The 22,686-nt window shown below is 41.4% G+C and overlaps 1 protein-coding gene across 4 annotated transcripts in view; it reads left to right on the top strand.

Annotated features, from left to right (window-relative positions):
- WDPCP (WD repeat containing planar cell polarity effector) overlaps positions 1 to 22,686 on the top strand; it is a 253,054-nt gene that overhangs the window by 128,023 nt on the left and 102,345 nt on the right. For all 4 annotated transcript variants that reach the window (XM_074949587.1, XM_074949584.1, XM_074949586.1 and 1 more), the window contains 3 exons: positions 999 to 1,608; positions 16,387 to 16,575; positions 19,204 to 19,327. In XM_074949587.1, coding sequence (XP_074805688.1) covers positions 999 to 1,608; positions 16,387 to 16,575; positions 19,204 to 19,327 — 923 coding nt within the window. The remainder of the gene's footprint in view (positions 1 to 998; positions 1,609 to 16,386; positions 16,576 to 19,203; positions 19,328 to 22,686) is intronic.

Raw genomic sequence — 22,686 nt, forward strand, 5'->3', positions numbered from 1 at the left:
TTCCTATTAGTGTTTATTTCAGCATAAACCAAGACAAACAAGCTCATCCCTCTTTTTCTCCTAGGTGAACACTTTTGCTAACCTATTGGCTCTCTCTTTTTAAGAGAAAGAGCTATTTATAAAGTAGGCTAGTTATTTATCTACTGCCTATTTTTCTCCATAGCTTCTCTGCTTAAGTACACACCCAGTAGCTCTTGGACATTATTTTTTTCATCCCGTTACAAGTACTTCCTGTCTTCCCGTACCCCTAGTTCTTACAATTATCCATCTGTTGTCTTTGTATCATCCTGTTTTTGTGCTCTGCCTCTATTTTATTCAACCTGCAATTTTTACAGCTAGTCCTGCTTCTCTGTTTTCATACAGTCATTTACTCTGAATCTAAACCAGCTAGGTTTCATTCATGAACCTCTCCTCATCTTGCATTCACTATCACAGGTTTTTGATACATATTGTTTCTACCACTGCTGTACAACCAACAGTGCCCATACAGCATTTGCTCTTGCCACATCCCAGAGCAAACAATCACAAACATTTTGCTCTTGATACACTGTGTAATTTTATTAAGTTGTTGATTTTTTTTAAAGTGAATAATCAGCTATTCTTGGCATTCAGTCAGCAGCTCCTTTCCTTGTTTTCTTCTAGGAATGAGACTGTTACAGGGGCTGTCTTCTCTTGTGTCTTCTGTTCTGCTAACCTCTTAAGCTCTCTGTGTAGACAAATAATGTTCAGGCTGTGTTGTGTTATATTTTTGCCAAACAGATTACCCTTTAAAAATAAATAAAAGGTTTAAAAATCTATTTGTAACATATGATAATTTGTTTAGTTTATTGAGCTGTGAGAATATGGTATGGCTTTTGTATTCTAAACTGTTAGCATTTCATTAAATATAATTGATGGATTTGTCTTGCAGAATATATATGGAGGAGTATATTTTGAAAACGGTAAAAATAAGAACGAATTGTTATAAATGACTCAAAATATTCTGGATTTTTTTTTAGGTTCTGAGTTACATCCGTACAGAATGGGATCCACTTGATGCTAGCTTTAGCACTACTCAGCCTTACCAGGTTCACACAGTGGAGCACTCCATCAGCGCAGACAAAGAGCCCATGGCTGACAGCTGCATCTATGAGTGGGTTAGGAACAAAATTCAGTGCATGGCAGTCACCAGAATACCACTAAGATCCAAGGCCATCTGTTGTTGCAGGAACATTGCAGAAGACAAGCTGCTCCTGGGCTGTGAAGATTCTTCAATAATTCTGTATGAAGCCCACCAGAGAGTGACTCGGTTAGCCCAGGCAGAACTGTTGCCTGCTTTAATAAACTGCCACCCCAGTGGAGCCATATTTGTGGTTGGCAGCTCTCAAGGGGAGCTGCAGCTTTTTGACGTGGCACTGTCCCCAATTAAAATACAGCTTTTGGCAGAAGACTGCTCACCTAAAGCAACTTTGCAATTCAGTAAACGGTTTGATGTGTCTTGCAGCCTCACCCAGATACAATGGGCAGTTCCTCACACTGCGTCTGACAGGGACAACAGCATGGATGTTCATGACCTTCTGTTAATTCAGTTTGACAAAGGACCTTTAGGAGTACTTCAGTTTAAACTCGGTAAGTCACTCAGCACGTGTACTGTACATTAAGGTCTCTAGGCAATACCCCTTCTTCACCAGCTTCTCTCATTTTGAAGGATATTGCTCACTTTAATATCAAAATTGCTTATGTTCCAAATTAATTTGATGTCCCCTCATACAGTGACTAACACAATAGAAACCTGGCCTGTGACGGGGGCTCCTAGGTGCAACTACAACAAAAAAAATTATTTACACCAGAAATACAGAATCATGGTTCTTTTCTGAGTGCTTGCATATGCCCATTCCACTTTAGATGCCTTTTCACTGAAGACAGAAAACTTTTTCCCTTACGGGTACCCATTGGGGTGGCTCATGCACCCTCCACATGCTCAAGGGTATAAAGGGGCAGGGCTGTCCTAATCCCCCTCACTTCCTTTTCACCCCCCTTGGTCGGTAGTCAGAATGTGTGTGTGAGCTTCTCACGCTCTTTCCTGTTCTCTCTTTAGAAATACTTTTTCTCGAGTTTTGTATTGTAAGTAGTATAGTTGTAGTTATAGTCTTAGTCAGTGGTACTAGTTTATGAAACATTCTTGGTTTTTATCTTATTTTTCTTCAAGTGTTTAGCTCAGTATCGGAGCTTGCCTCAATCTCTGGGATTTAAGCGCTGTTCTGGCTATAACAAGTCTATGCCTGTCAGAGATTCTCACTCTTGCTCTTTAAAGTGTTTGGGAGAAGGACCCCTGTCACTAAGGGGTTTAAGACCGTGACTAAGGAACTGAGGGAAGTTTGACTTTGAGATATCCTGATGGAAGCAGCTTTGAATCCCCCATCTGGAATCCAGCCACTTGCTACATGGGGATTGTGACTCAACTCTGCCTCAGAAGGCACCACCAGACTTGGCAGCATCCTGATGTTGAAATTTGTAGAGAAAAGGCCAGATGATGCTAAGGAGGAGTTCAGAGCTCTTGTAAGTGAAAGTCTGGAAGCAAGATCATCTTTACAGGCTGCATTGCATGAGGCAGATTCAGCAGCTCAGGTGACAGCAACAGTAGTCGCTATGCATCGTGCTTCTTGGCTGTAGTCATCTGACATTGAAGTCCAACAGACAATTGAGGACTTGCCCTTTGAGGGCCCAGATTTACTTCCTGAGAAGGCAGATGAAGCTTTGCATTCTCTTAAGGATTCTTGGGTAACCCTCATGTCTTTTGGCCATTTGTACTCCAGGCCCTAAGAGAAAGCAATTCTGCCCGCAGGTCCAGCAAAGGTACCCATTCTGCCTGATAAGGCAGCTGGTTCAGTCCAGGAGATGCTATAAGTCTCAGAGGAACAGATCTCTTCCTGCCATCTTCTGCTACCTCCAAAAAATCCATAACATCTAAGTCTATTTGACTCCTTAATTGAGGCCAGTGAACCGCTCACTCTAAATTCCCCTCCCTTTGGCAGAAGGTAGTCCCACAGGTTTCTGGGACCCACATTACAACAGATTGATAGGTTCTAAGCATGGTTCAACTGGGATATACTCGGCAATTTACCCCTATTCCCCCCGCCACCCTCTTCCCCACCCTTTTCAGGGACCATTCTCACAATACTGTACTAATTCAAGAAGGTCAGTCTCTGTTACAATTAGGGGTAACAAAGGACTTGGGGGAATAGATTCTGTTCCCATTATTTTCTCCTTCCACAGTCCAAACGAGGCCTGCGAAACATCAACAGATACGTAAAGAAGATGAAGTTTCATGTGGTAATGCTAGCATCTATTATCCCATCCCTAGACCCCAGTGACTGGCTTGCTTCCCTTGACCTTAAAAGATGCCTATTTCCATGTGGCCAATTCACCAGAGCCACAGGAGCTTCTTAAGATTTGTTGTAGCAGATATTCATTATCAGACTACAGTCCTCTCCTTTGACCTGTCCTCAGTCCCTCAAAGTCTTCAAGAAGTGCAAGACAGTGGTTGTGGCACATCTCAGGATGGCCAGGGTCCAGGAGTACCCATATCTGGACAATTCATTAGACTAAGGTTGGTCCAGACAGCAAGTGATAGTAGCCATTGAGAAGCTCCAGTCCCTCTGTTCCTCATTGGGCCTCTTGATCAACAAGGGTGTGTCATTTCTTCTCCCTGTACAGCAAATCAAATTAATAGGAACTGTTCTCAACTCAACCAAAGCAAGAGTGTCTTTACTGCAGGCCAGGTTTTACTGCAGGCCAGGTTTTAGGCAATATTGGACCTATGCAAAGACTTCAGTGCATATCCTCATATGACAGTGAAGAATTGTCTAAAACGTCTAGATCACATGGCATCTTGTACATATGTGACTCAGCACACCAGACTTCACCTTAGAGTCATGCAGAGGTGGTTGAAGTCTGACTACCATCTCTCTCATCCTCCGCTGGACTTGCTGATTCACATACCTGCAAGTGTTTTGTCATCCCTGGACTGGCAGATGGATCCAGCCAGTGTATGCAATGGGTTCCTTTTGCCCAAACCCTGTCCTCCATGACCATAGTCACAGAGGCTTCATCTCTCAGTTGGCAGGGAGCTCATTTAGGGGCCTTTCAGACTCAAGATCTCTGGTCAAATTAGGATCTCTCTCTCCACATCAGTGTTCAAGAACTTTGACCTATCTGCCTGGCCTTTCCAATGTTTCTTCCCCACATCCCAGGTTTTTCTGTAAGGATGCACATAGATAACACTGCTACAGTGTTATATGTAAACAACCAGGGAGGTGACAGGTCAGATCCCCGTGCCAAGGGGCAATGAACCTCTGGTCTTTCAGCATCAGGAACAAGGTTACACTCAAAGCATTTCATCTTCATGAGTCTCAGAACTATCTGGCAGACCATCTCAGCAGATCATTCAGCAAAGATATGAATGGTCCCTCAGACCTGACATAGCAAAGTCTATTTTTCAGATATGGGGAATGCCAGAAATAGACCTATTCACCACCCAACAGAACAGGAAGTGTCACCGGTTCTGTTCAAGAGCAGGTCACAGTCCAGGGTCTATGTCAGATGCCTTCTTTCTGTCCTGGAAAGGGAAACATCTTTACACTTTTCCTCCCATCCCTATGGTGCTGAGAGTTTTGAGCAAGCTCAGACATGATCACTCCATCCTAATTTCGATAGCACCAGTCACGCCCCATCAGCATTCATTTTCGGACCCGGTGATCCTTTTGATACCATACTTCTCCCTCAGATTTTGGACATAGTTTTGTAGACCACAGCCAGATGCTGCGTCCCATCTCTCCTGGCTGACACCTGACTGTTTGGATGATCAGTGGTTAACTCCCCCAGAATCCGCCTGTTCCCTTGGAATGCAAAAATATTATTTTAAATATCAGAAAACCCTCCAGCGGGTATACTTACTTCAAGAAATGGAAGAGGTTGTCTGTGGTCCCAGCAGAAAGATACCTGACCTTCACAGGCTCCCATTCCTCTTATTCTGGATTATCTCCTTCACCTAAAGGGAAAAAGACTTTCTGTCCATTCCCTGAGGATTCGTCAGGCAGCTGTCTCCAGATACAATCCTCCTGTAACAGAAACATTTGTTTTTTCCAACTCTCTGATTTCTTAAGTTCTTGAAAGGTTTGGATTGGCTTATCTGACTTATTAGGGACTCAGTACCATCCTGAGACCTAAGTTTGGTTCTTGTGATTTTAATGGGTCCCTCTTTTGAACCTGTAGCAACATGCTCGTTTTCTCATCTCTTCAATGAAAGTAGCATTCAGCCAGGAGGGTAGCAGAAGTTCACACCTCAAATTTCTCACTAAAGTGGTGTGGCCTTTCCATCTGAATCAGCCTATATACTTACCAACTCTTTCCCCTAAAACTTACTCTCACAAAGGTGAGGTAAAACTTCATACTTTGAACATTTGTAGGGCGTTAGCCTTTTACCAGAACAGGACTAACTGGTTTAGAATGTCTCTACAGTTAGTTGTCTCCTTTGCTGACAGGATGAAGGTCAAGCTGTCGCTTCACAGAGGATTTCTTCCTAGATTTCCTCGTATATTCATCTGTGCTCAATATTGTTATGGTTCCACTACCGTAGAGTTTTATCACACTCTACAAGAGCACAAACACTGCCAGTTGCTTTTTTGGGTCATGTTCGCATCCGTGACATTTGTTCATATGTTCAGTGCTCATTGTGCTTTCTCCCAAACCTCAAGAGATGATGCTAGATTTGGGAGAATGGTGTTGCAGTCCTTGCTTAGATAGACTCCGATACCCTCCTCCATCTGCAACTGTTTGTGAGTCACCCAAAGTGAATGGATGTGTGCAAGAACTCACAGAATAAAAACAGTTACATGCCTGTTTGGTAACTGTTGTTCTCCATGACCTACCCTCCTTCCCTTCTGCATTGGAGTAACAGCATATACTGGCTTCCAGCGTGAAGAAACTGAGAGTGTCAGGGTGGTCCTCTCAGCTAGCAGCATGGGTGTGCAGCGGGCGCATGCAACGCCTCAACAGGTATTGCTATGGGGGGAAAATTCCCCAGCTTTGGTGCACTGATGCATGAATGGTGTGTGTGTGTGTGTGTGTGTGTGTGTGTGTGTGTGTGTGTGTGTGTGTGTGTGTGTGTGTGTGTGTGTGTGTGTGTGTGTGTGTGTGTGTCCCTCCCTCCTGTTGGGTCTTTGTCAAACCATGCATCCCACATTTGGGCTGTGACATGGTGTGGTAAAACCTACCATGAATCTGTTTAATGTTCTTCCTGACTCCAGTGTATGTGATACCCTATTTCCTTTCTTCAAAACTCTTTGTAAGAGGCAAATGCTTTTGTATATTTAAGGGTGGAGAGTCTATAAATTAACATATTCAGAGTTGTGAACCAAAGTAGAAAGTAATTAGCATTTATAGCACATTTCATCTGTAAAGCTCAAGAGTTCTGTACAAAGGCAAAGAAGCATTATTATCCCCATGGGGGTTACAAATGGAGAAACTGAGGCACAAAGATGCTAAATGACTTTCCAAAGTTATGCAGCAAGTCAGGGGATGATGCAGGAATAGAGCCCTGTAGAGAGCTAATTTTCCTCTCAGGCCAGGGAGAATCAGGATTGACTCCATTCAAATCAAGAGAGTGTAAAGCCAGGGTAAGTGAGAGGAGAATCAAGTGTAAGTCTCCTGACTCTGAATTCAGTGCTGTGACAGAGAGCCATGTCGGACGTACCTACACTGGGAAATTTCAGCATTTTTTCCCACTGCTTGTCCAGCAAGGTGAAGGTGCTAGCATTGACTTTGTACGTATGTTTTTACTACTATGTAAATCCCTATTGAGATCACAACAAACTCCAGTTGATTTTTTTTAGTCAGGAGGCAGTGGGAGCTAGATCCACAAAGGGACTTAGGCATTGCAGTGCCTAACTCCTAGGCACCCTTCTGCCAAGTGAAATTCTCAGCCCTGAGTTAAGCACCCTAGCTCTGTATACAGTGAGTGGAGAGAGACACATGCCTAAGATATGGATCTTCAGCAACCAGCAAGCTGAGTGGAGAGCTGCCTAAGCTAGCCAGAAGTGAAAGGCAGAGGAAAGGGGTGGGGCTTAGGGCCCAGATCCATAAAAATATTTAATGGCCTAGTCCCTACTGATCTTGGGCCTTAGGCACCTGTCTGACAGGCCACATAGATGTGCCTCCCTCCGCTCGGGATCTCCAGCTGTGAAACCTGTCTTGGAGGTAGGTCCTAAGCCAGGTCAACTGTTTAAGTAGCCTATGCCCTTTCTCCCAAAAAATTATCCCAGGTTTGCTGTGAGAACGCGTACAGAATTGGGACCTGCGGGCAAGATGGGTAGGGGAAGGTCTAGTTTGAGAAGGCTGCCATGGCTTAGGCATAAGCTAAGTCTCCCAGCAGCACTGTGAGGTAGGACAGCTTCGCACATGCCTACTGGCAGAAAGGTAGTCACACACCGGGTTAGGTGGCAGCTGAGTGGTGGTTTTGAGAATGTCAGTGGCATCTGAATGTTGGACGTAGGCACCTGAAGAGGCAGTTAGGCACCTAAGTACCTTGGTGGTTCTAGCCCTGAGTTTTTTGACAAGTCTGTCCATGATATCTCTGTTCCTCAATGATATTCAAGTATCCTTCTATGGAGAGAAAAATAGACTGATTAAAAATACTGAAAACCTCCGTTTAATTGAGCAAAGTTTCTGAAAGTGAAAGCCGACACTAAAAGTGATTCAGATAAAACAGTCTTCAAGGTGTAATGACAGATTGGTAAACTGATACCATGTGGCTTTAGCAACCAGGAAAATGTCAGATTTAGCCGTATTTTTATTGTTTAAAAAGAGCTGGCCTGATTGTCACTGTTATCCAAAAATAGTACTCAAGAAAAATGTTTGTAGATTGCCATTTATTACAAGATAATGCTGCTCCACCGTGTCCAATAGGGCTTAGCGGTTGTAAAACACCAGGCAGAACACTAATGAAAGCATCTATTTGATGTTTTTATGCGTGTTGTCCATTTAAAAAAATAAATCTCTAAATTACCTGGTGACCTGTCAAACAGAAGGCATTCTGCCCATGAATACCTTGCTTTTCTTCAGTCCTCCCTTGTGAGGTCTACTCACGACAGCTTTCCAGAAGGCACAGCTTTCCCCTTCCTATCTCTAGCACATTTATGTTCTTATTAAGGCAAACAGGCGCTCAGTGCAGGGACTTAGAGGCCTTCCTGCTAATTGCCAGCTTGTAAACTTAATTGGACGGTCTCCCTGGGCACTGTTCCTAAATCAATTAGGCAATGAGTTGGCTCTCACCTCTTTTTCCCAAGTAGGTCGCTTGGAAGCGCACTACCCAAGAGAAGTCAAGCATCCAAATGGGAAGATGTTGACCTCCACAGTGGAAAGTTATCACATTTTAAAATTCATTCTGTATATTACCGTCAAATCTCTTCTACATAGAAGACCATGGTGTTCCCCCACATAGTCAGCCATGCGAGTCATAATATAAAGTCCTCTATTGCTTCAGTGTTCTCTTAGCTTTCTCTCTGCTTGCCACATTAACAAGGTGAAATACTGCACTGATTAGTCACTCTTCATTGCTGAGATCTGCAGTTTTTTAAGGCCTCTGTTAATTAATAATTAATATACATACTAATTATAAAAAAATACATTAGAGGCGTGTGACAGAAAAACAGACATTCAGCACTCAAAGCTATCATTAACTTGCTGTGTTATGCCTATGTGGAATAGCTAATGTGCTGTGTTAGGACACGCTACTGGGAACCTCCCATCAGCAATGTCTGTGTATAACAGGATAGTTTAAAGATGCAGTTGTAGTTTCTGAGACTGCATACATGCCTGAAGTTACGTTTGTGCATAAGTACCCTGCTGAATCAATGTCTATAGCAAGAATTTCCCTGTATTTGGCTCTAAATATCTGTAAATAATGTGGCTATTATGGGTTTTTTATATGCAATATGTTAGAATCAGCAGATCTATACAAAAAGAATAAAGTTTCAGGGCAATAATGATACCAATCTTGTCCTAGAGACATAGTATACTACATTAGATTTCATTAACATATAAACAAACGTCTTCATCTTCCCTTGGCAATTAACATCAAGATTACTTACCTTGTGCAATACTTTAAAACATACTATAAACACTGATGAAGAATGACTACCATAACAATTAGATACTATCATTACCAGAAATATGCATGTATAAACTATGTCAATGTAAAAACAGCAATTACACAAAGTACCCATACTATAAATTCAAGTGTCAAATGTAATCTAATAGGCAAGCATGTGTTTTCTTTAAATAATACTGAAAAAATTAAAAAAGGCATTATTCTCTTTAGCAAACAAAGCCTTTCAAATGGTCTGAAAACATCAAGCATGGCGTACCAGGTTCTCCAAGCCACTGGCTGGTCATTGACATCTGGCTATACCTATTTTCCAGCTTTCTTGCTTCTTTGCTCTTGTATGCCTGTGCAAACTACACCCACAATTGCATTTAGGAAAGTTTTCGTGAGATATGGTTTTCTGCAGCTTGTCTCTGCTCTTCTCACTGGAAGAAGGTTCTCTCCTTGCCATCCTTTGTGTCTTTGACTGCAATTCTTGGGGTCAGTTTTCTCTTTCCTACTGGTATGTTTTTCTTAAAATTGGGGTTGGGTGACAATTTCGGAACATCTGTGATAATCTTAAAATAAATTTAGTTTCCTTTTTTCCTTTACATGGAAAAAATTGACAATAAATTCTCTTAGTAGATTTCAGAGATATTTTAGAAATATACTGTTTCATGGCGGAAACCATCAACTCTGACCAGACATCTGAGGTCTTAGGTAACAGTTTTAAATGTACACAGTATTTGGACCTAGTATTCAAACGAGGTACACAGCTGAGAATATTAGTCATAGTGCATATATGCTGTAGGTAGCCACATTGATGTGATCAGCTGGCTAGTCAATTATAATATAGAATGCTATTTGCTGGAGCTTTCTGGGCATGTGCAAAAGTGTAGACCCGGGATTGGGGATGCATTTATAACTTCAGCCTCTAGAGAACAAGAATTATACATAAATCATCTTCTTTTACAGTGGGGAGCATGATGGTCAGTTTATTTCATTTTGATAGGTATGTTAACTCTGATTTTCAGCAATTCTTATCTATAATTGAAAGGTGCATTGGTGTTGGTGTCTGTAAAAAGATAGCTGGCCCTTTAAATGAAATCAGGCCCCGCTTTTCTGTTCCAGTCCAGGTGAGTGCTAGTTTGGGATAATGAGGAGTGTTGGGCTGCCCATGGGTGTTACAAAATAAGAGACAGGCCAAAGTAAAGGGAGAGTGCAGAATCTAGAATCCTGAGATTGAGGCCTTATCTACACTGAAAAGTTATATCAGCATCGCTATGTCGGTCAGGGGTGTGAAAAAACCCCACACACCCCGACCCACGTAGCTATGCCGACATAACCCCCAGTGTAGATGCAGCTGTGCAGGTGGAAGAGGGTTTCTGCTGACACAGCTAACTTTGTTTGGGAGTTGGTTATTCCTACACTGACAGCAGTCCCCCTTCTGTCTACACTATGGGGCTATGCTGGTATAGTCTCTGTAGTGTAGGTGTACCCAGAGAAAGTGAGAGCCCAAACAAATGCTCAGAACAAGAGCAGAGCTGGGCTCAGAGCTTCAGGGAAGAGATTTCCCCTGAAGGAGGGAGCAGTAACAGTTCCCTAGTGAGCAGTGGCGCCAGATCAGGCTGATGAAAGAAGAAGACAGTGAAGCAGTCAAGGGATTACCTACAATTTTTCCCAGGCCAGAAAGTCACCTCCAGAGAGGGCTGAAAAGGAAGATGCCTGCTGGCTCTCTGAGCCAGACAGCTGAAGCCCGAGGGTCAGAGAGGACTGACAGCTGGGGAATGGATGAGACTGCTGTTGTCTCCAGCCAGGAACTAGAGCCAGGCCTGAGAATGAACCAGGGCAGAGAATACCCCAGCAAGAAGGGCTGGGACGAGGCATGGTGAGAGATGCTGGAGCCGTACCTGAGAGCCTGAGTGCAGTGAGAGGTGCTGGAGCTGTACTTGGTGTGTTGACAGACTGTTGGGATTTGATTCTGGATTATGGTTGTGTGACTTTTGTAATAAATTGACCCACAAAGGAATATTTATATTTGGAAAGCTTGTGCAGAGTTACTGGGGACTCTAGAAGAGGGAAATAGAGGAAGGGGCTGCATGCAGGGCCACCCTGAGGGCATGAGCAGGCATCCTGGAAGCGGCCACTCTTTCATATTGTCTCACAAGGTCACATTCTTCTTTATAATTAAATACTGAAGAAAGACCTCAAATTGTGGATTTTGCTGAGCTGGAGGTAACTTTTGTGCTTGACACATAATGTGGAGGCTCTGACTGTTTACTGTAGGATCATAGAAGATCCCATAGCACTTTCTCTCTAATAGTGTTAGAACTTGATCCAACTTCCTTTAAAGTCAGGGGATCCCAAATTCATAATGTCCTAGTATAATTCCAAGCCCAATATTTATATGCTGGCCTACCTAAAAAAATTCCTTCTAGTTACATAAGAACTGTTATACCTAATCAGACCCATGACCCATCTAGTTCAGTATCCCATCTCTTGCAGGAGCCATCACAGAATTCTTCAGAGGAAGGTGCAAGAACCCGGCTGTAGGCAGATGCGGGATAATCTTCCCACCACATTATGTTTCATTGTAATCTCTAATAAATAGAGGTTGCCTTAAGCCCTGAAACACAAGGTTTAATATCTCTTCCAAAATCTTTGTGAGCATTAGCTATTCTAAGTACCAGGTATTCTTTTTATCTATATAAATGTGCAATCCCTTTTTGAAATTTGCTAAATTCTTGGCTCCAATGGCATCCTGTGGCAATGAGTTCCACGGTCTAATTCCACATTTTATGAAAAACTATTTCCTTTATCAGTTTTGAATTTGCCACCTTCCAATTTCATTGAATATCCCCTTTGTTCTTACCTCATAAGAACAGATGTTCTCAAGCTACCTTCTCTATAGTATTTGTTATTCTATATATTTTTATGATGTCCCCTCTTAGTTGTCTCCTTTCTAAGGTAAACCACCCCAGTCCTTTCAATTTCTCTTCATGAGTTTTTCCATAACCATTCTTGCCTCCCTTCTCTGAACCCCCTGTAATTGTTCAATATCTTTTTTGAGATGTGATGACCAATATTGCACAGAGTATTCTCGATGAGACTGCACCACTGATTTACATAAAGGCACTATAGTATTTTCCTCATTGTTCTCAACCCCCATCCTTATGCGTCCTATCATTTTGTTTGCTTTTCTAACCAGAGCTGCACATCGAACGGAGGTCCTCATTGAGCTATCTGTGATTCCCAGTTCCCTTTTCTGAGTTGATACAGTTAATTTAGAACCTTGTAAGGTATATGAATTACTTACATTTTTTTCCTTCCAACGTTCATTACTCTGCATTCATGACATTGAATTTCATTTGTCATCATGTTGCCTATTCACCTAGCTTGGTTAGGTCCCTCTGAAGTTCTTCACTAACCAAAAAGTCCTTTGTGTTCTTCACAAACCAAAATAATTGTATCATTTACAAATGTTGCTAACTCACTGCTCAGATTAAACAGGGGACAGTGAGGATGCTTGAGCATCCCACTGTAAACTTTTTTCCATGATGCACATTGACCATTCTTCTTTTTTTGTATGGAAATAGCAACATTAACAAGTTAATGGAAAGGTTTGAAATCCATGTGAGGACTTCAGGAGATGCAGAGTGCATGTGTGTAATACCTTCTGGAAATGAAAAAATGTTCACAATGTGTTTGATGGTTTGGAGGTCTCCACATTGACACTACTGCGAATCCTTGATTCCTCATGTGTATATCAGGTGCACGCATCTTGCGTGTAATGTCCTAATATAGCTTATGGTTGTCCCACTGTCCTTCAGCACAGCAAGAAACCAGACAGTTCGATGGTGGGATCATCTATGAGGTGGTGGTTGTTTACGTCAGAGCCTGCCCATTTCATCCACCAGGTGTCTTACTGATTTGAAGTTGGCTTCTCCAACTACTCAGAATGGTCGGTGGGACTTAGAGCGAGTGCAAGGAGGGAGAACAAGGTTGTCATGGTGTAGGAGCTTTTGGTTACCAAGAGCTTTCTTGTACTCACACAATGTAGCCATCTCTCACCGGATGGTGGAGGAGGGATGTTAGCAAGGACTGGAACCAAAGCAGTGGAGTGGACTTCATGGTGCCAGTTACAAGTCTCATAGCCCCACTTAGCTGGATATCAGTGAGACCCATGTCTGAGCTTCTTTCTCAAACAAGTGCACAGTACTCGGCTGTGGAATAAACTAAACCAGTGTTGCCCTTCGTAGCATTTGAGCATCACAACTCCAGCTAGATCCTGCTAGCTTTTTGGATGATATTGGTGCAACACTTTGTTTTATGACTTACCTGCTTCAGATGTTGTTGATAGGTAAGGCTGCAATTGAGGGTGACTCCTAGATAGCAGGGGTTCGCATCGTAAGTGAATGCCTTGCCACAGAAGTTTACATTCACCATCTTCTTCGCTTCGGAATTGCTAAGACGAAAAGCTGATGATGCTGTTTTTAATGGGTTGGATTTGAGCAGCCAGTACCTAAAGTAGTTTTCCATCCTCTTGACCATTTAATCCTATTCTTTGCTTTCTGTCTCCTACCTGGTTTTTGATCCATGACAGTACTTCCTTCTTACTCCATGATTAGTTAGCTTCATAGCCTCTTGTGAGGGGACCTTGTCAAAGACCTTTTGAAAGTCCTACTACAGGACAGGCCCAACAAAGAAAATAACAGAAGGCCACTAGCCATCACCTTCAGCCCCCAACTAAAACCCCTCCAACACATCATCAAGGATCTACAACCTATCCTGAAGGACGACCCATCAATCTCACAGATCTTGGGAGACAGACTAGTCCTTGCTTACAGACAGCCCCCCAACCTGAAGCAAATACTCACCAGCAACCACACACCACACAACAGAACCACTAACCCAGGAACCTATCCTTGCAACAAAGCCCGTTGCCAACTGTGTCCACATATCTATTCAGGGGACACCATCATAGGGCCTAATCACATCAGCCACAATATCAGAGGCTCATTCTCCTGCACATCTACCAATGTGATATGTGCCAGCAATGCCCCTCTGCCATGTACATTGGTCAGACTGGACAGTCTCTATGTAAAAGAATAAATGGACACAAATCAGACGTCAAGAATTGTAACATTCAAAAACCAGTTGGAGAACACTTCACTCTCTCTGGTCACTCTATTACAGACCTAAAAGTGGCAATACTTCAACAAAAAAACTTCAAAAACAGACTCCAAGGAGAGACAGCTGAATTGGAATTAATTTGCAAACTGGATACAATTAACTTGGGCTTGAATAGAGACTGGGAGTGGATGGGTCATTACACACAGTAAAACTATTTCCCCATGTTTATTCCCCCCCCCCCTCAGACATTCTTGTCAACTGCTGGAAATGGCCCACCTTGATTATCACTAAAAAAGGTTCCCCCCCCACTGCACCCCCCCCCCCCCGCTCTCCTGCTGGTAATAGCTCGCCTTAAGTGATCACTCTGGTTACAGTGTGTACAGTAACACCCATTGTTTCATGTTCTTTTTGTATATAAATCTCCCCACCGTATTTTCCACTGAATGCATCCAATGAAGTGAGCTGTAGCTCACGAAAGCTTAGGCTCAAATAAATTTGTTAGTCTCTAAGGTGCCACAAGCACTCCTTTTCTTTTTGCGAATACAGACTAACACGGCTGCTACTCTGAAATCTAAAAAAATTGTTACTGGTTCTCCTTTATCCACTCTTCTATTGACATGTTCAAAGAACTCTAATATATTAGAGAAACATGATTTTCCTCTGCAGAAACTGTGTTGGTTAGACCCTATCATCTCATGATGGTTTAGGCATTTATTATTTTATTTTTAATTATCATTTTAATCAACTGACCACATACAGATGTATGGCTTCCAGGACTGTAATCTCCCATATCACTTCTATAGCTGTTTAAAAATACAGATACAGCAGCTACTACTCTCCAATCTTCTGGAACAATGGGTGTTTTACTGAGAGACTGCATATTTTTGTTAGCAGCTCAACCACTTCACACTTAAGCTCCTTCAGAACTGCTAGATTTATACCATCTTGTCCTGGTGACGTACTGCTTTTTAAATTACTGGTTTGTTCCAACACCTCCTCTTCAGACACTGCAGTTTGGTTCAACATCAGAGGGGGAGGTAAAGTACCTGCAGGCTTCCTGCTTCCAATATACTTTTTTTTAAAAAGTCTGTTTGTTTGTTTTTATACTTCTAGCGACTTGCTCTTCAAAATCCATTTGGTCCCTTCTAATTTCCCTCTTATATATTTGCCTGCTGTCATTTGTGCCCCCATTTACTGGCTTCACTAGGGTCAGATTTCCAAATTTTGAAGGATTTCTGTTTGGTTCAAATAGCCTCTTGAACCTTGCCATTGGCTTGCTCTTTACCTTTCTAGTTTCCTCTTTGTTTGGTGGAATGCATGCCTTCTGAGTCTCTACTGCTGTTTTTAAGTAATATCCATGCCACCTGTAAGGATTTCATTTCCTTTATTTTTGATTTTAAGGGCTTTTTGACTAGCCATCTTATTTGATTGAATTCTCCCTTTCTAAAGTTTATTATCACTGTGTGTAACCTTTTGGTTCTTTACCTCCTCCTAGGATGATGATGAACCTAATTATATTGTGGTCACTATTACTTAGTAGCTCAGCAACTGTTGCTTCTTGAATTAACTCCTCTGTGTTACTTAAGACTAAGCTGATAATAGCCTTTCCTCTTGTGCGCTCTAGAACTAGCTGGTCCAAGAAGTACTCACTTAAGTTGTCAAGAAACTCTTTCTCTAAACTTTATGCTATTCTTTGCTTCCTGTCTTCTCTAATAATACCTCCTTACCTGGAAGAGGCATTGTGAAAATTAATTTAGCAACATATGGGAGGAGTCCAGGTACTATGGTGATGAGCACCATATAAAAACCTATAAATAATTTAAAATAAACAAATAATATAAAGTGTTATGTAGTGTTGCTATTGCTGGTAAGCATATGCCATGTTCCCAACCCCATACATGGATGCATTTCACTGCTGGGTTTTCTGCACAGTGTAAAGCATATTGAGGCTAGATATGTTAGATAAAAGGTGCTGTACAAATGTACTGTATAATATTTAAACATAAATATTACTCATTTACTTATTAAAACCTGAATTAATAAAGAACAATATTTGTAACTGCTGAAAAATAGAGAATTATTGATCTACAATGTTATGGTACTATCCTTGGCTTTAATATTTCCTGTGACAGGTGCCATCACAAGAGGACGGCTGGGCCTTGTGGAAATCATCCACCAGTATGTTCGGTATGATGAGATATATGAGGCGATTAGTGTCCTGAGCAGCATGAACTGGGACACAATGGGTCATCAGTGTTTCATAAGCATGAGTGCCATTGTAAATCACCTTCTTAGACAAAAGCTGACACCAGAGAGAGAAGGTCAGAGTTTGGTTGTATTTCATAAATGTTTATACTTATATTTTAAAATCTATACTTGAATGATTTTGATAATACATATTGGCTTTGAAAAGAAGGATCAGTATTTACTAGGTCCTGACTAGTCAGAATTACGCTTTGCTATTCTACAATAAAATGTCATTATTATATAGTCATTAAATGTCATTATTATATAGATATTTTAATAAGATTATGCACACAAGTATAAATTGCGTTTTAATTCATATTAATAGTAAGGAAGGTGTAATAATACATATATTACATAATATATACACATGCATAAATATATATATTGTATGATTTATGTCATCTTTGTGATATGTATATGAAACTATATAATACAGTAATTTTATATATCAATCTATATATCTATCTATATAGCTATATCGTACATTGAAAATCAGTGACTAATGTTGGCCAATACAGAAGTCAAATATTTGTTTTATATCAATATTTAGAACCGGCACCAAATTAAGGAAGGGCGTTGTCGTGGGGATGGGACAGAAGTATTTAGTTCAGTTTGGGGGTATTTGCAAAAAGAACCGTCTTTCAATGCAACATCCATTGTCTTTCCACATTTCCTGAATCTCCTGCAAACCATAGGACCACTACACCTCCACTCACTGTAATCTCCCTGTCCCCTGCAGTGACTCCTGACATCCCCCACACGAAAGGTTGAATTCAAGGCTCAGCCTCATCTCTTCTGGACCCTGGTGTGATGGCTTCCCACTGAATTGTGCACTGGAATGCACTAGACTCCAAAATTTAGAGTGCAACGGTTGAGTGACAAGGTGTCATGCCATGGCCCAGCAAGAATACAGCTGCGTACCAGATTTACCTTTTATGGGAAGAAAGGCTGGTGCTAGTGGATGTGGTGAGCTATAGATCTTATTAAAATTGTAAGCTGCCCAACTTGCTCTCAAACCATCAGTTGGCCATCCCTGTTTTACAACATGAGATGTGAGTCAGATTACCATAACCTCCTCTCTACAAATGTACAGCAGTAAAATCTTGTCTTAATAGAACACACTTTTAAAGTAACCAGTGAAAAAATAGGCTATTCTTGAAACTGTTATAAAAATATGCACATTCTAAATAGATATCTGTGTATTTTCTCCCCATGCAGCTGCCTAATGCTGTCTTACAACAGCCAGAATTTTATTCCAGCCCGGATTTGTTCTATATGAATCTAACAAATTTGACATGGTAATTTGTTTTCTTTTTATTAGTGGAACCCAGTGAGCCCTTTTATTTGTAGCAGTATGGCGGTTATCTTTGAGATCTTTATTTCTGCCTTCAACATCAAGCTGGGCTATCTAATGAATCTATAACTGTGCTAGTAGTTACCCATATTCCATGTAGGTTGGCACATTTCAGAAGTACAAAACATGCTGTCAAGAAAACAACAATAGCAAGAGAGTAGGGCTTGTTTTCGCAATAGCATTGCTATATTCAATTTTAATCTAAATTCACTGCTGCTTTGAAAGAAAATACCTTTAAGGTTCATCTTATCTTACTGTTTAGATTTAAGATAATGCAAAACCTAATTTACTAACACTTTGCATATGTTTATAAGTCTGTATTATTAGAGCATTTAGTGCTGTCAAACCTAATAAAATAAAATGTAACTATGCTTAGAACTAAAGAACCATTATCACTAAATACAGAGATGGCTAGTTCAAACAAATGTTAATAGCAGTAAATCAATGAGATTTCATCTGCCTAATGAGATAAGGGGTCAGGTATAATGCACACGCACAACTCCACCTAACAATAATGGGGTTTGCAAATCCACCTTGAGAGGAGAATCTGTCCCAGTGTATCAAATTCTTTTAGTGATTTGAGAAAGATGAAGACTTTCATCAATCAATTTGCCCTATACTTAGGAACATATACCTCGCACTGACTCCTAGACAACAATCACATCATATAACGACGTTAATGTTACTCATCATTAAAGTACCCCCACCAAGAAGTACCCCCACCAAGACACTTAGGACACAAACACTTTAAATAATTACAAATAATGGAAGAAAAATACATTTTATGTTAAAAAATATAAAAAGGCAAAGTGCCATTGTCAAGAAAGGGGGACTCACAAAAAATTCTTCTTCTGAAAAAGGAGCTCATTTTCTTCTCCCTTACAAATCATTTTAAACCAGTGTAACTCCCTTGACTATGGTGACCACCTAGTGATCAAACGCACAGTGGTGAACCCTGAAAAGGTGAGCCTTGTTATTCTTTCTTTAGTAGGAAAGAGAAAAGTTGAGTTAATTGGGAGTTGATTTTTACTGACGAACTTGTTCAAACTGTATTGTTCTTATGAGTCACTGTTTTAATTATGCATATCTGGCAAAAGGTTGGTTCCTTGTAGATTACTTAACTTTTGACAGCTTTTTGTTGCTCAAAGTCTTTGTCAACGCTACACCATGTGAAAGTTTATACACAGGTTTGCTTTTGTACCAGTTGTCATATTTTAATTTCGTCTTTCCTGTGACAAGTTCATATTTCATCTGTGTTTGAGAAACCTGACAGACTGCAAACATGAGCACCCCGTTGTAATTGAAGCCGTTTCACTTGTTTCATTGCTGCTGTGTTTGAACTCCACAGCACAGCTTGAAGCAAGCCTTGGAGCCTTTTATACTCCAACAAGACACCTGTTGGATACGACTGTGTTGGAATACAGAGACCCAATCAGCAGATATGCAAGAAGGTTCTTCCACCACCTGCTCAGGTGAATGACAGCTTCAACTTTTATTAACTTCAAATTAATTGCACATTTCAATAACCGCCCACTTTAATGTGGTTAACATTTTCCAAAAGGACCACCCCTGAAAAAAATGCATTCATTGCCATTGTTTATTTAGCTTGCACTTCATTCCTTTCAAGTGTGATGTTGTAGATAAAGTGCTACTTAGAAGTCTTCTATCATCAGTACACTTTAAAATGAATCAACCTTTCCCTTTTAATTTGATAGAAAGAAGACAGTATGCTTTCAGAGCGATTTATGGGCAGGCTGCTTTTAGACTAACAACTGGAATAGCTTACAAACTAGGAAGAAACATTGAGTTTTAATTGATGCTAAAAAATGCAAATGAGCAGTGTGTGGTCCAAGATATTTTTGGCTCTGAGCCCTGGAAATCTGAGTCTTTTGTTCTTCCCACCTTCAGATTTCTCACTTAAGAAATAATATTCCAGGTCACAACCTTACTGTCCATGTTATTGTTTGAATAATACAACCTTCAATACAGTTTAAGAAACTAAATTCAGTTTCAGCCACAAGACTAAAGGAGTAAAAATAAATGTAGCTGTGACTTGTAATTCATACAGTGATTTCAAAATGTCACAAGACCAAATTTAGCTGCGGTTTTGTAACATTGATGTGCTGCTAGAGTTTTGATCAATAATAAATTAATGGCCTAGGTTTTTTTGAATGGCTATATATGTTAGCATAGAAGTGCAACTGAAATTTTTACTCTGGTTTTTACTTAGAAGCTATTCAATTAATGCAAATAAGGTAGAAATTCTTTGCCTCAATGATAAATAAGAATGTTATACCATATTTTTATACAGGGAACTGCCTGAAAGAATAAAACTCACATACTTAAAAATTAAAGCACCCATTTTCCATGTCTCACTAGAATTATATGTCTCCCTGCATATGCAAAATTATGAACTGTCAACTATTTTGAAGGTAAAATTTAACCTCTATCAGAACTCAAAGAGATAATTGCCTCCTAAAACTGGAAAGCCTGAAAAGGGATAATCTTTATACTAAACTAGTCCACAAAAAGGCCAAGGGACTGTTTCTAAATTGATGAAATTTCATAATATTAGCATTATAATATGATGCTTTAAGGACAGAACCTTCAACCGAGTTCATTGCCAGATACAGTTATGGTGTTAGGTACAAATTGGGTCCTTGCTTTTCAGAGAGAAGCAGTGGGGAGGATGCAGTGCTATAATGGCCAAATGGAGGTGCTCTGGGCAATTTTGTCTGCACAGAGCAGATACAGAAAGAATGCCTCAGAGATTGCTGCGAAGTGAGCGTATAGTGCTCTTTGTAGCTGCTGGTGAAAGGTATATCCTCTCTGACTTGAGAGCTTGCTGCCAAATGCTATCAGGCATGCAGAGGCATGGGGCCCTGACTAAGCTTTCAACCCTTGAGGCTGTAGAGCATGGCTGGGTGCAGTGAGTCAATCTCTCCTCCTCCCACTGCCACCCCCACCCCCACCTCAGCAATCAGGGAGCCTCAGTGTCAGTATGTTGCCTGGAAACTGTGGCGTGGGGGCAGGGGTGGGCAGGAGGGTCTCCCTGTGTGCTATACCTTCCCCACCGGACAAGACAGAATGTAGCCCATAATCAATTCTGGAATTCCTATGCCTAATACTGTAGTGGTTTGTGGAACAAATGCATGCTATTTTGTTGTCTTCCTATTGTCAATAGGATTTGTATTCAGTGGAATCCAAGTGATATGATCATGTGATTGTGGGCAGAACAGATGGTAATTCTTTATCTGAGAAAACATAATCTAAGTACAGAATGAAATGTTCAGAAATGGGAGCTTTATCTAATAGAAAGAAAAAAACCAGCGTCCAAAGCTTCTTTATTTTATTAAAGTGGTTCTGTCTTAATTGGTGTTTATTTCCTGCTTCCTTTGAGATGTTTCATTAAGTGGCTAGAAATGATTTGATAGATTTAAAGTAACATTGGTAAACCAACTTGATCACTTAGATCATTTAGACATACAAAGGGTATGTCTACAGAGGAAACTAAGCCTGGGGCCTGTGTGACCCATGCCTGCAGACTCGGTATTTCCAAGCCAGCACTTGAGCATCCACACTGCATTGGAAACCTGATTCCCACAAAGGTGCTGATGCATCCATACGGCACTACCTGAGTCAGAATTTCAGCTTCTGTGAGTGTGAACCATCGTATCCCAGAGTTCTAGTGCCCTTACCAGCTGAAGCCACTCTAGGGCTTGGTTCGTAGTGAGTCTTGGGAGAACTTGTCTGTCCATCCCATGGGCGTTGACCAGAATTATTTTGGGTGGTTTTAGCCGACCAGCACATCCAGTCAAGCCATTTTGCATCCACATGCTCCCAGCAGCCAGAGCCATCAACATGGATTTTGAGCCAGTGGAAGGACTTCTCCATCTATGCTGTCAGTCTTATTTTAGGAATCAGGCAGAGTGTCTGCAAGACACTGGTGGACATTTTGACGGCATTTAGGAAGGGGATACTGACATGCCAGCAGCTGATGCTGCTCATGCCTATTGCCTTAGCCACAGATTCACCCTATGTAGACCGGTGCTTCTGGAGCTGGGCCACAAGCACAGACTGGTGGGATCACATCATCATGTGGACCTGCGATGACCAATAGTGGGTCCAGCACATTCACATGAAGTAGATGTTCCAGGAGGTTTGGGATCAGCTTGCCCCAGCAACAGGACATCCTCATCAGGGAGGCCACAAAAGTCCAGAAGCAGGTCGCTGTAGCCTAATGGAAGCTGGCTACCCCACATTGCCACAGGTCTGTGGCTAACCAGTTTGGAGTTGGCAAATCAACCATGGGCATTGTTGTGACAGAGGCTTGTGAGGCAATCAGGACTGTGATGTACCCAAAGGTGGTGGGCATTACAGATGTTCCTGAAATAATTGCTGGCTTTGAGAGAATGGGCTTTCCAAACTGTGCCAGTGTCATTGATGGATCTCATGTGCCTGTAGTTTGCCCTCTGCAAGGAGCACATGAGTACATAAACTGCAAAGGGTACACTGCATCGTTATGCAGGCCCTGACCACAGGGGCAGATTCATGGACACTAGCGTGGGATGCACTAGCAGGGTGCATGATGCCAGGATATTCGAGAGATCAGGACTTTATCTTCCTGGACAAACTGGGCCATTATTTCCACCAAATGACATTGTTATGAATAGTCACCGTTCCCTCTGTTATTCTAGGGGACCCCTCTTACCCCCCTGTTGCCATGGCTTATAAAACCGTACCCTTATTTCAGAGGACCTGACAAAAGGAAGTTCAGCTATATGCTCAGTAACTGTACGATCATGGTGGTGGAATGTGTATTTGGCAGATG

The sequence above is a fragment of the Natator depressus genome, chromosome 3 (genome assembly GCF_965152275.1).
Source record: "Natator depressus isolate rNatDep1 chromosome 3, rNatDep2.hap1, whole genome shotgun sequence".
Classification (NCBI taxonomy): domain Eukaryota; kingdom Metazoa; phylum Chordata; order Testudines; family Cheloniidae; genus Natator; species Natator depressus.